Source organism: Microtus pennsylvanicus, chromosome 2, assembly GCF_037038515.1.
Source record: "Microtus pennsylvanicus isolate mMicPen1 chromosome 2, mMicPen1.hap1, whole genome shotgun sequence".
NCBI classification, from domain to species: domain Eukaryota; kingdom Metazoa; phylum Chordata; class Mammalia; order Rodentia; family Cricetidae; genus Microtus; species Microtus pennsylvanicus.
Genome location: NC_134580.1, coordinates 132,162,865 through 132,175,845, shown reverse-complemented (window position 1 = coordinate 132,175,845; position 12,981 = coordinate 132,162,865). Strand labels below are relative to the sequence as shown.

The 12,981-nt window shown below is 51.7% G+C and overlaps 2 protein-coding genes across 7 annotated transcripts in view; both read left to right on the top strand.

Annotated features, from left to right (window-relative positions):
• LOC142845152 (protein NDRG3-like) overlaps positions 1-4,130 on the top strand; it is a 32,867-nt gene extending 28,737 nt beyond the window's left edge. The window contains exons 11-14 of the mRNA XM_075963912.1: positions 324-359; positions 1,380-1,431; positions 2,033-2,238; positions 3,891-4,130. Of these exons, the coding sequence (XP_075820027.1) occupies positions 324-359; positions 1,380-1,431; positions 2,033-2,214 (270 nt within the window). The 3' untranslated portion in view covers positions 2,215-2,238; positions 3,891-4,130. The remainder of the gene's footprint in view (positions 1-323; positions 360-1,379; positions 1,432-2,032; positions 2,239-3,890) is intronic.
• Positions 4,131-4,348: 218 nt separating this feature from the next.
• Sla2 (Src like adaptor 2) overlaps positions 4,349-12,981 on the top strand; it is a 17,588-nt gene continuing 8,955 nt past the window's right edge. For 4 of the 6 annotated variants that reach the window (XM_075962785.1, XM_075962781.1, XM_075962786.1 and 1 more), the window contains exons 1-5: positions 4,349-4,693; positions 6,565-6,689; positions 9,601-9,700; positions 10,046-10,132; positions 10,802-10,905. In XM_075962785.1, the coding sequence (XP_075818900.1) occupies positions 6,593-6,689; positions 9,601-9,700; positions 10,046-10,132; positions 10,802-10,905 (388 nt within the window). In that variant the 5' untranslated portion in view covers positions 4,349-4,693; positions 6,565-6,592. Of the gene's footprint in view, positions 4,694-6,553; positions 6,690-9,600; positions 9,701-10,045; positions 10,133-10,801; positions 10,906-12,981 lie in introns of all 6 variants that reach the window. The other 2 variants (XM_075962784.1, XM_075962782.1) reach the window with 2 other exon arrangements.

Genomic DNA, 12,981 nt, shown 5'->3' with positions numbered 1-12,981 from the left:
ATTAAACGTATGTGCCACCATGCCTGGCATAAAGTTTTCTAGCTATGCTACCATGGAATTCATATCCCTTTAGATAGAGACAAGTTAAAGCCAAATATAGTGGTGAGCATCTTTAATGCCAGCACTCAGGAGGCAGAGGCAGGAGGACCTCTGTGAATTTGAGGTGAGAGTTCCAGAACAGCTATGGCTACATAGAGAGCCCCTGCCAATAAACAAACAAACAGAGTCAAGTCCGTCAAGTAGCCCCTTCTAAAGGACATGGAATACCGAGAACATTCCCCTTTGTGGAGGTCCTGCTGACTTAGATGTTCTTCCTCTTCTAGATGGCAGACTGTGGAGGACTGCCCCAAGTGGTTCAGGTAAGAAAGTGTTCATAATAATTACAGAGAGAGAGAGAGAGAGGGAGAGAGAGAGAGGGAGAGAGAGAGAGAGAGAGGAGAGAGAGAGTCATTGCTACCTCTCCACCGATGCAAAGAGCAATGCCTTCTTTTTTAAATTTTTTGTTTGTTATTGTTTGCTTTATTTATTTTTTTATGCATTCATTCATTCATTTTGAGACAGGCCATTACTATGTAGCCCTGGCCAGCCAAGAACTCACTACATAGACCAGGTTGATCTCGAAGTCACAGAGATCCACCTGCCTCTGCCTCTGAGTGCTGGGATTAAAAGCTTGTGCCTCCATGCCCAGATGATTTGTAGCACGAATAATAAAAATCCAGAGACAGATATAGGGGTTAAAGTTGAAGATAGAGAAGCAGAGCAGCCAGCCATTAGAGAGACCTTTTACCTCTGCCAATGCTCAGACCAAAGGGGCGATCCTCAGACTGCCTAGACTGCACTGTGTCTCCACCAAACCTCAGACTCTACACTCCAGTGAGTTCCTGTCTATGCCCAACCATATCGCTCCTGTCTCCACCTCCCTAGTGCTGGGATTAAAGATGTGTAACTCCCAAACACTGGGATTTAAGGTGTGAGCCACCACCACCTGGATCTGTTTCTGCATGGATCTTGTGTAGCCCAGGGTAGCCTTGAACTCACAGAGATCTACCTGCCTCTGTCTCCCAAGTCCTGGAATTAAAGGTGTGTGCCTGGCCTCTAGTGATTTAGCTTTGCACTCTGATCTTCAGGCAAGCTTTATTTATTTATTTATTTTTTTTTTGGTTTTTCGAGACAGGGTTTCTCTGTAGCTTTAGAGGTTGTCCTGGAACTAGCTCTTGTAGACCAGGCTGGCCTCGAACTCACAAGAGATCCTCCTGCCTCTGCCTCCCGAGTGCTGGGATTAAAGGCGTGCGCCACCACTGCCCGGCTAAGCTTTATTTATTAAAATACAAATAGAATACCACCACAGTGATTGATGACTTCTTGTGTTGTCCTTCCAGGCTGGGAAGCTCACCGAGGCCTTCAAGTACTTTTTGCAGGGGATGGGCTACAGTAAGTAGTATATGCTCTCTATTTATGGGTGATGGAGTGAGTTTGACATCTGAGAGTTCACGGTTCTCAGAATATAACCAACCCATCGACTAATCAGCCTTAAGTGGAAACCGATGAGTGCGGGGCTTTCGTCTGTGCCTGTGTATGAGAAGGGCAGCCGCTCATCAGCATTTACCTGCGTCAGGAGGTCGTTGGGCATGGACAGCAATCGCACTGTTCCAGACTTACACTGTAGAACACGTCCTGCTTGTTTGTTCTTTTGTTCTTTGGTTTAGTCTTGCATGCACTGCAGGTTTTGGTGACCAGTGTGTGTTCCCAAAGCCACCTTCCTAATCACTGTATGAATGGTGTGGTCACAGCTAAGAGGCTTTACTCTGCCTTAGGGTTTCCCATCAGACTCTGAAGTCAAATCTGGGGAGAATCCAGATGCAGGAGATCACAGCAGCCTTGCATACAGTCACTCACCTAGAGCAAAGGGTGCAGAGGGGGCACCTCTTATGCCGTGCTGGCATCATCTTAGGTGGGCTGGGAAAGGTGAAGCCTGTAGAGCACTTGAGCTTCTCCGAGCTCCTCCTCCTGATCTCCTGGTTCTTTGTTACAGTACCATCTGCCAGCATGACCCGGCTCGTCCGATCACGAACGTACTCAGCCCCCAGTAACATCGGATCTGAAAAAATTTATTTCAACCAACCTGTGGCCAGCAATCAGTCAGATGGAGTTCAAGAAGCCTGTGAGGCCCCTAATCTCCCGAACACACACCAGACCATGAAGGTGCCCCGCTAAGCAGATAGGTCCTCTCTGGACCATGTAAGCCCCTCCTTCAGAGGACCACTCCATAATAGAACATTTCTGTTTTGCATCAGCTGGCCTCATGCCTGCCCACGGCATCTCTCTCTCTTTCTAGTAGCTTGGATTTGCCAGTCTCTCCACACACCGCTTTCCACCTGTGCTAAGAACCACACCCATGCCCTTGCTATAACATTTCAATGTCATTTATCGAGTTAGTGTGTGCATGGGTGGAGGTGAGGGAACAACCTTCATGAATTGGTTACCTTCTTCACCCCTGGGATTGAACTCAGGTGATCAGGTTTGGTGACTTTACCCAGTGAGCCATCGCACAAGCCCCAGATTCCAACATCTTGATCCGATCTGATCTCCATATCTTCTCTTGCCAGCCTTTCCCTGTGCTCCCTCAAATATGTATCTGACGAGATTCTTTGATTCTCAACTCCATGTGTGTGCGAGCACACGTGTCTGTGTCTGTGTGTGCATAGTTCTGTGATTTTAGACATGCTTTCTTGTAGCACTTCTGCAAAGGGACTTTTTTGCACTCAGTGGCGTTTTAAAGGGAAATATGCAGAGCAGATATCTGGATGGCTTGGGCCACAAGGTTGGATTTTGGTTCCACTTGGACAACATTTGCAGTGATTTTAGGAGAGAGTGGGTCTGAGGGATGTGGGGATGTAGTTACTGTGTGGACCATTGACTGGCTGGGACCAGTAGAAGGGTCTGTAGAGATTCCACAGAGTCATGGCATCTGGCTTGAATTCCAGGGTTATAGCACCTAGACTTTGAACTATCTGTTGTTTAAAGTCAGTGATTCCTGTCTATTTCCTCTTCCCAGGATAATCCATGTGTCCCTCTTTGGGTTCTCCTTGTTCCCTAGCTCCTCTTGGGCTGTGGATTGTGAGTTAGGGATTGGGGGGCAGAAGGGAGAGGATGGGAGATGAGAACATGAGGAAACGGATGGTCAAGTTGGGAGAGGGATGGAGAGGGAGAACAATGAAAGAGATATCTTGATAGAGGGGGCCATTATGGGGTTAGAGAGAAGCCTGGTGCTGGGGAAATTCCCAGGAGTCCACAAGGATGACCCCAGCTAAGACTCCTAGGAATAGTGGAGAGAGTGCCTGAACTGGCCTTCTAACTAACCTATATGCTGTCATAGAAGCTGACGGGAGCAGAGGCAGAGATCCACAGCCAAGCACTAGGCTGAGCTCCGGGGTGTCCAGTCGAGGAGAAGGACGAGGATTATATGAGCAGGGGCTTCAAGATCATAGTGGGGAAACCCACAGAGACAGCTGACCCGAGCTAGTAGGAGCTCAAGGACAGCTGGGGAGCCTGCATGGGACCGACCAAACTAGGCCCTCTGCATGTGGGTGACAGTTATGTGGTCTGTTTGTGGGGCCCCTGACACTGGGACCAGGATCTATCCCTGGTGTATGAGCTGACTTTTTGGAGCCCATTCCCTATGGTGGGATGCCTTGCTCAGCCTTGATGCAAGGGGAATGGGCTTGGTTCTGCCTCAACTCCATGTGCCAGGCTTTGTTGACTCCCATGAGAGGCCTTACCCTTTCTGAGAATTGAATGGGGAGTGGATGGGAGGGGAGTGGGAGGAGGGGAGGGAGGGGGAACTGTGGTTGGTATGTAAAATGAATTTTAAAAATTTTTTAAAAATTCAGGGTGATGTGGCTGCACGCAGAAGGCAACCTCCAGAAATCACTTCTCTTACTTCCACCATTGGGTCCTGAGGTCATCAGGCTTGGTGGCAAGCATCTTTGCTCACTGAGCCATCACACTGGCCCAGAAATGAGTCCCACTTCAGAGTCCCTCATGGAACAAGATCCTAGGTGATTCCTATGCCTAGATTTCCCCTCTGAATATTTGGACGCAAAGCTGCTAAGATTGAGTTCTCTGGTGATTCCTGTGGACAGGCCTGCATGGGAAGCTCCTGCTCATCTCTCCTCATTCTTAATTCCTTGCATCATATGGATTCAAAAAGCCAAGAAGGAGCTCCGGCATGAGGATGGGAGGGGCAGCTGCTCCCAGGAACAGGAAAGGGGCAATGTGGTGCCTCCATGGTCTATGATGCCGTCAGAGGAAACAGAGGCGGGGAGGCTGTGGGGTTATGAGAACCACAGAGTCTGCAGCTGGGAGCTGGAGCTCTGAGGAGCGACATCTGTGTCTACAAGGGGCTCAGATCCCTGGGCCTCACTCTCTGGCCCCACAGTGCTGGTTAGGACAGCCTGGTCTGGTTTCCCCGAGAAGTAAAAGGTGCCTGCGCCAGTATTGTGGAAATGGCTGTCCACTAACAAGACTAAGCTTACCCCAGCTTACTCCAAACGCCTCTGGTGATCCTCCAGGCTGAGACCTGAATGTGCTGGTATCTACAGTGACATCTAATTTAGCACCTGCAAAAGCCTGACCTGTCAGGCTCAAGTGTGAGTTGCCCAACTACCCTCACCAAACTTCTGATGACAAACCTGTAAGTATGCTTGCTTTTTTTTTTTTTCCTGGTAGACTTGGGACAAGTGAGAAAGAATGGTCTCCTCTGGGACTGGGAGTGAGCTGTGTAGTCAGGCTCCAGGACGACATGTACCAAATGATCCGATCTCGTCTGTAAATGTGGCCAACACCTGTTTACCCTCGGCCTCACTGCCACTGCCTGGGCCTCGTCTTCCCCACTAGTTACTGTGCCTTATCCAAACCAGGAAGAGAAAGTTGCAGAGTCCTGAGATGTGTCCAGCAAAAAGCAGGGCCCTTATGGCCCAAGGGTCCTAAAAGTTGTGGCCCTGCTGAGCCAGAGTCAGGAAGTTAATCACCTCTAATCTTCCCTTCAGCCTATTGGAGTCAGTATTATGATCCTTCATGGCAGGAGACCCTACGAGCTGCATGCTTTGCTGCATGCTTTGCTGCATGCTTTGCTGCATGCTTTGCTGCATGCTTTGCTGCATGCTTTGCCTGAGGTCACACAGCTGGTCTGAGTTAGTCACCCATGCTACCCATTGCAGAGATGTAAAGCCAAGCACTAAACTTGAACCTCATACTCATGGGCAGCTGAAATGGAAGAAGTGCCCTGGTAGTGAGTGAATCCCAGCCCTCAGGAGGCAGTAGAATCACCCCTCCCACCAAGGCCACCCAGTCCCCGGAGTCTGAGAGGAAGGGGCCATCCAGAGCCAGTCGTGGGGCCCAGCCTGCTTGGTGCTCCTGAGCTCTGCTGTGGACTCTGAGCTGCACAGAGAGGCAGCAGAGATCGCTGTTTCTCCAGCTGATGAAATGGGGCTGCAGGACAGGTGGGCAGAGGAGTGGGGGCTGGCACAGAGGAGCAGTCCTCCCAGCAAGACTGGGTCCACTCCATGGGGACTGTTCCAGGACATGGATGTCATCCCATGGCAATGATGGACAACACCCTAATCCAGGCAGCGTGTGGCCCTAGGGCAAGGCCATGACTGGCTCTGGATGGCCCCTTCCTAGGGTTAGAGAGGAGCTAAGGAGGAGCCAAGAGGCCTTGGGATGGGAGCCACAGCAGAGGTGACACTGAACAGTTATTGGTGCAAACAGCCAGGAGTCTGTCAGTCCATGTGACACAGCGGTGACTTGCAAGGCTCTGAGGTACTGACTGTCACTTCCACTCTGGTGCCCCTTTTCCTCATCTGAGAAGTGGGGATAACCACACCCAACATTTGGGTGTGGTAGATAATGCCCTGGAAAACCAGCCCTGGGGCCATACTTCCTTCCTGGTTTTGAAGAGCCTGTTACAAATTCTTCCAGGAGCTTTTCCTTTTTCACTTATTCTGTTGTGTTCCTGAGAAGTTTTTGTTTTTTGTTTTTATGAGACTATGAGCTATAGGACTGTGTTCCCTAGGTTTGTCCCCAAACTCTTGGGGTCAACTGGTCCCATTGCTTCACAGCCCTGTGACTGCCAGCAGGCTCAGTTGGAATATTTGTTCAATCCGCCATTACCCTACAGTTCCATGTCCTGTCCTCAGCATTGTGAGGCCCACTGAAGGCTCTCAATACACATCAACCGAATGAACCAAAGTGAGCAGAGTGTTTGCACAGTGTGCTGTCCTCGGACTAAGCACATCCTTGGTTTCTAGAGAAATGTTGATTTTCCAATAATTTCTATTAAGTGTTTCAGTGAGGGAGGCTGGCTCGCTAATCCTTTCCAGATATCTCATTGATTATAGTAGGACAGGTTATAATCTCATCTTTTTGGTTCCATTCAAATGCCATTCACTGAGTTTGTTTTCTGTGCCAGGCACGGCCAAGGGTTTAAAGTTGGAAGGAGCATCTCACAGATTAGCATGGGCTGTGTCCCTATAGCAGCAAGCACACTTTTCAGGTCTCTTTCAGCAGTGTGCTCCTGAGAGTCTGCTGAGGAATGATGGGAAGTTGGCCCAGCAGAGAGAAAAGCCTGCCCACAAGCTCCAGCACCATCTCCCCTGGTCCAGTCCAGGGACCTGTGTCCACACAAGCAGGTAAGTTATGTCTGTGGGGCCACCAGGCCCTTCCCAGGTCTAGGGACCTAGAGCTCATCACCTGTGGGTCTTTGGCCAACAACCCCAACACAACCCCGAACTTCAATGAGAGCCATGACCACTCTTGCCATTGAGCCACAAGCTCCCAGCTTCTGCTGAACTTGCAATAGTGGTAAGAACATTAATGTGAGGGGCTGGAAGTAGAACTCGGGGTTAGAGCCTGTGGCTCCATCCTCAGCACATGCACAAAAATGTGTTTGAAGTTGGGCATCATGCTAGCTGCAGCAATGCAAGCCTATACATCCTTCATTTAGAAGGCGAAAAAAATTGTGGGTTTATGTCTAGCCTGGCTTACACTAAAAGAGCCTGTCTTTAATTTTGCAGTGGGGGGTTTGCCTTGTTTGGAAACTCCTCACAGAAACATCAAGACTGGTTTGACCAGATACTATCTAAATGCTGTGTGGAGCCATGGTGGTCCAGAGAATTAACCATCACGGATAAGGAAATCATCCACACCCAGAGGCACTGTAAGGAGGGGTGCAGGGAGTATTAATAACCTACACTAGAGACTGCAGAACCAAGACGGCTGGGCATCTTGGCTTAGGCACAAACTGTTGTTCCTCAACACCCAGATCCCTTAAAGTGGCAGAGTGTCTTTTCCTGTTCTGTACTCAAGCCCCTACCTCCCTGCTACCAGCACCCAGACACCCTGGGCGCCCCTCATCTACAGTGAGAGACCTGCAGGAAGAGCCCTGAAAACCACTCCGACCGCCCCTTTTTCCACTGAGTTAGAGGCAGGTGGCAGGCTACTGAGTCATCCGGGTGCTTCTGAGGGTAGTGACCACCCCTGGAAGATGTACCTGGCTCGGAGAACCTTTTCTTCCCTCCATATGGCCTCCAAGGAAGGGAGGCCATCTCTCAGTGGAGCTCCTTGTCCTAGTCTAGGAGCCATTTGTCCCCCCAGACCTGGCTCCATCTGGAGCTTACTGAGGCTCTGCCAGGTGCCAAGCTATGTGACAGGAGCTGAAGACACAACGGATAAGATGGGTCCGTCCCTGCCCAGAGACAGAAGCTAAACCACTGAGCGGCGGCCATGTTATGTTTGTGACGAGTGTTGTGGGGATGAGAGCGTGCGGAGGGGCAGGTCAGAGTAGCCTTTCTGAAGAAGAGAAGTGTGAAGGTGAGCCACTGGGCCAGCGGGAACTCCTCGGGAGACTGCCCACTCAGGAGGGCAAGGAACCTTACCAGCTTCTTTGTTCCAAGCTCATGGAAGAGAGACCTCCATAGGAGGGAGGCATCCCAGCCGCTGGGACACCAGACTCTGGGCAGGAAAGGACACCCCCCCATCTGAAAAGCTTCCTGCTGTGAGGGTTTCTACTAACCTTTTAAGAGAGAAGACGTGGTAATGGGTGCTCCTACCTACAGCAGAGACCATTCAGCCCCTACCTGTCTCATGGACCCTTGTATATCTGTCGTCTCCCCCTTCCCACAGGAGCCTCAGCTCCCTCTTGAGAGCATCCCAGAGTCCTATGGGACCTTGGTACTTTGGGAGCTCCTTAGGGACAAAGAACCTTCCCGTTGACCTTGACTACTTTTCCTGGCATCCTGCGTCCATATGCTAGCAAGTCCCTCTTTTGGGGACCCTTACTAAGAAAGGACGGAGGAAGGAAGGAAAAGTGAGGTCTGCGAATTAGTTTTCAACAGACACCTACAGGCCCTGCAAGCTTAAGGAGGGGTTAGCTCCGTGATTCAGGCCAGTTACTCTTCCATTGGAGTCTTTGCCTCCCAGGAAGCTGGGGCCAGTCCTGAGAGGTGCAGCCGTCAGCCAGCCCCTCACTCTCCCCTCTCCCCAGCCTGGGCCTGTGAACAGGGTGGTATGGAATTGGAATATGCCCCTCCCCTTGCTGAGAGCCACATCAAGGCCTTGAGACCTTTCTGCAGAGTAGAGATGACTAGGCACACCGACATCAGGGCAGTGGTAAGGTGATAGAGGAAGACCCCAGTAGGGCCCCATGTGTGGGGTACAGTCAGGGTTATCAGGACTCTTAGTCACATGTTCCCGTGGGGCACTTGCCCTGTCAGGCCTGCAATAGCAGCCTCTGGTGGCACTTCTCAGGGACAGCACAGACCTTCACTCGCTGCCCTGGACATAGGCTACTGGGAGTCCAGCCCGTGCCTGTGTGCAGTGCGCTTGGGTTGACAGAGCCTGTTCACAGGGGCATCTCTCCAGGGGCCTGACGTAGGAGTAATTGGGACACCAGAGTCAGGTGTGTGGCTAGCCTCAGCTCACAGACCCTACTTTCTGTCTGCTCACCGCAAGTCACTGCTGGTGCTAGCTCTGCCCTCCTTCCTGGAGCCCCAGGCCGAGCTATTAGCCTTCCTGAGTTTCCTCCCAGCCCCGCCCTCAGAGCTGTGTGGCCCCGCCACCCCTCTCAGAGGCCCACTCAGATCTGTGTTGATAGGGGCTTCTAGCTGCCGTGGGTTTTTGTTTTGTTTTTAATTTTGTCATGGGGCCAGGGTGGAACCCGGGCCTTGCACATTCTAGACAAATGCTGCTCTGTTAAGCTGTATCCCCAGCCCTGTAGGTATTCGGTTTCCCAGTTGTGGAATCCTTCATCAAGGTCTCTGTAGAAGTTATACGTATAGGGGGGCTCGGCCAGGAGCCTGGTCCTCTAGCCACATGCACTGAAGGCCCTCATGGGAACCCCCAAAGCTATGTGGGCTCTTCCAGGTTCTATAGAGCCTGCTGGGAGCATTTCAGACTCTGGGGTTACCCTCTCTCCCCCTCACTTCAGGGTACCCATGGGAAGGGTGAATGAGGGGAGCCAGACCAAAGCAAGAATCTACTGACTCATGCCTTGAGAAAGCACTGACTAAGGGGGCAAATGTGTTTATCCCTCTGTCTGTCTAGAGAGAAGCAAGGTCACAGCGGTGGCCCTGGGCAGTTTTCCAGCAGGTGCACAGGCTGGACTGTCTCTGAGACTTGGGGAGCCGCTGACCATCGTCTCTGAGTAAGTCTACACACTGGGTCCTGAGGTGGTACTGTGGGAGAGGGCCCTTCCACTGCCAGCAGGAAGGCACAGGGCCACTTTTAAAAGCTCCCATGTGATTGTATCTCTGGGTGGTTTTCTGGCAGGCTGACACACTCACAGGGAGAGAGGGAGTGGGGTCAGGCCTTGGAACAAGAACCATGGATCATTTGCACCTGCTAGGCCCTCACCCAAGGAGGAGCCTGGATTAGCTGGTGTGGGGATTCTGGGAAATGAGTAGAAAGGGTAGAAAGGGTGCTACAAGTTCCACTTGGAGAAGCCCCTGCAGACGCCAAGTGAAGGTGGTCCTCCGTGATCTCTCCACAGGGATGGAGATTGGTGGACAGTCATATCGGAAGTCTCGGGGAGAGAGTACCACATCCCCAGTGTGTACGTGGCTAAAGTCTCCCATGGGTGAGTACCCAGCCCAGTCCCACCTTGACGACCTTCCTATACTCTTCCCACAGCGTCCTCTTTATGCATAGCTGCAGACTGAACAGAGCCTGGGCCCTGGCCTTCAGAGGAGCAGACAACTGTCATATCTTGTTCAGGTTGGCCCATGAGATTTGGGAGCCCAGAGAAGGCCCCATAGAGGAGGTGTTGTGGTGTGGGCCTTTGGAAGGTGGCCAGGATCAGGTGTAGAGAACCCTGAAGGGGACATGTAGGAGACAGGCATAGTCTGTAAGGTCATCCTGAGGCGGGAAATCAAGGGTGTGCGGATCAGCAGCGGAGCTGGAGGACTGGGCAGTGATGCCAGAGGCTGGGGCAACCTGTGCTGCCCTGCCCTGCCCTGCCCACAGTCCCTCCTCCATCCCACTCCCTTCCAGACACTTGGTAATGAAGGCTCCAGGCAAAGAAAGTCTGACCCTGCCTTTATAGGGCTGTTCCCCCAAAGTCTCTGGAGTCAGGACCCTGAGAGCAACTCTTGGAGGGATCTCTGAGCCTCTGAGGCCTGCTCAGAGGGAAGCCCAGAGGGCAAGGGAGGGGAGAGCTTGTCAAGGTCAGGCAGAGGTGTATTAAATCCTTTTAATAGAATTCTATTAAAGCCCACAAGCTTAACCTGTTCCTCTCCTTGCACCCCAGGTGGCTGTATGAGGGTCTGAGTCGGGAGAGAGCTGAGGAACTGCTCTTGTTGCCTGGGAACCCCGGAGGGGCCTTCCTCATCAGAGAGAGCCAGAGCAGGAGAGGTGGGTAAACTCAGCCTCCACTAGACACCTCTCCAGAGTGAGGCTCAGGCTAGAGAACACGCTGTCGCCACTCCTAAAGGTCAGCGGAGGTTTCTTGAGTCCAGTCAGGCTCTGACTGTAAAAGGCCCTGAGGTGGAGCCAGGCTGTGAGGGCAAAGAAAAGACAGCTGACCTGGAACAATCAGCGGGAGACTTTGTGGAGTGGGTTCCTGAGCTTGGAGCTGAGCCACGCTGCTTCCATGAGGGTCCTTGGACAACAGAGCAAAATTGGTCTTAGTCTATATTTTGACGACTAGGATTGCTGGGCCTTTAATCCCAGCACTCAGAGGCAGGCAAATCTCTGAGTTTGAGGTTAACTTGGTCTACAGAGCAAGTTCCAGAACAGCCAGGGCTGTTACATAGAGAAACCCTGTTTTGAAAAACATAAAAACCCCAAACAAACAAAAAAACCACATGGGATTTACTCTGACCAGCAGTGGGAACCCTTCTTTACAAGACAGAACATGAGAGGACCTCTTGGCAAATGTTCATCCGAAGCCATGCACCCGAGAAAGACTTCAAGAGTCAAAAATACAGAGTCTGCTAGTGACAGTCTAGAGAGGAGTAACTGCAGTGCAGACAGACCCGTGTCTGTCTCGACTGAGCTTACTGCATGGGCTGTCTGTTGGGGGGTCCTTGCTCTGCCCCTCCCCCTACATGCACTTCCCTCAAGAGCTTCCTAGATTAACCTTCCTCCAGCCCCTCACCCTCATAAACACCACTGGCTGCTGCTGCTACGGGCGGTGGTGGGGCACCTGGCTCCAGTGTGGCAGCTGCACAGGAAACCTCAGTGGTGGTGACTGAGACAGGGGCCCTGCAGAACTACCAATTGTGAGCTAGAAAAGCCACAGGAAGTGCTCAGGGCTTAGCACCCCACCCCACCTCTGACCTGGTGCAGTCCCAAGAGCATAGTGACCACCCCTTGTGCCATTATCCCTCCCTTTTGATTAAGAAGGAGCTATCACAAGGAAAAATCATGTAGAAGCCAAGAGGATCCATGAAGATCTTCAAACACCTGGAAGGGTCCACAGGAATTCTAGGACCAGTGTCCCTGTCGCCAGCACCTAGTGGGGGGTCACTCAGGAAACAACTCTCATCAGAAACAGAAGACCCTGTGTTAGGGCACTGTGGTGCATGCCAGTAATCCCAGCACTTGGGAGATAGAGCCCAGAGGAGCAAGCGTTCAGTCACAGTCAGTCCTGAGTTCGAGGCTCAGCACCCATGTAAAATGTCTGGCCCGGTGGTGTATGCTTGTAATCTCTGTACTAGGGATACTGGACAGGAGGATCCCTGGGGCGTGCTAGCTTACACATACAGAACAAACAAAAACTTCCCATGCTGACCTTGTAGAATGGTTGTCTCTCCAAGGCTTCCTTTGGACAGCACTGCTGAAGGGCATACCCTACCTAGCCTGGGAAAAGATCTCTTTAGTTCACTGCTTACAGACCTGCGGGTCTCTGTCCAGGGATGCACAGACGTGCCTGCAGGCCGGCTACCCAACACCCAGCATGCTAAGCCTGAGGCCAGGCCTGAACATCCTCTTCTCTTACACTGCTGGCCTGGGGAGCTGGCTTGGAGACCACATTGGAATCACCCCGGAGGAGCCTGTAACATGAATGCCTGCACTCCAGGCTTGAGCTTCTGATTTAATTGGTCAGGGATGTGTCCTAGAATCTGGAATCTGAAAGGGTGCCGTGGGGTGAGACCCCTCACCGGGCAGGGCATGTTTGTAGCGAAGTAGAGCAAGAAATCCCTGGCATATGCTGGAGTCGGAGGTGCTGGGGGCAGTCAGACTTGTTTCAGATACTTAAGTATATCCTGGGTGACTGTGAAATTTGATGCTAAGTTCTAGGGTCCTGAATGATGTCATAGAGTGTGGCTCTCTGAAGCACAGGGGTCACTGGGATGCTCTGGACTTGGTGACAGTGCTGGTTTTGCCACTACAGACATACTAGGGGTGTACTTTCAAAGTGACAGAGGAAAACCCAGAAGGAAGTAATAGAGAAGTCATGTTGCCTGTCGATCACGGGGAGAGAGA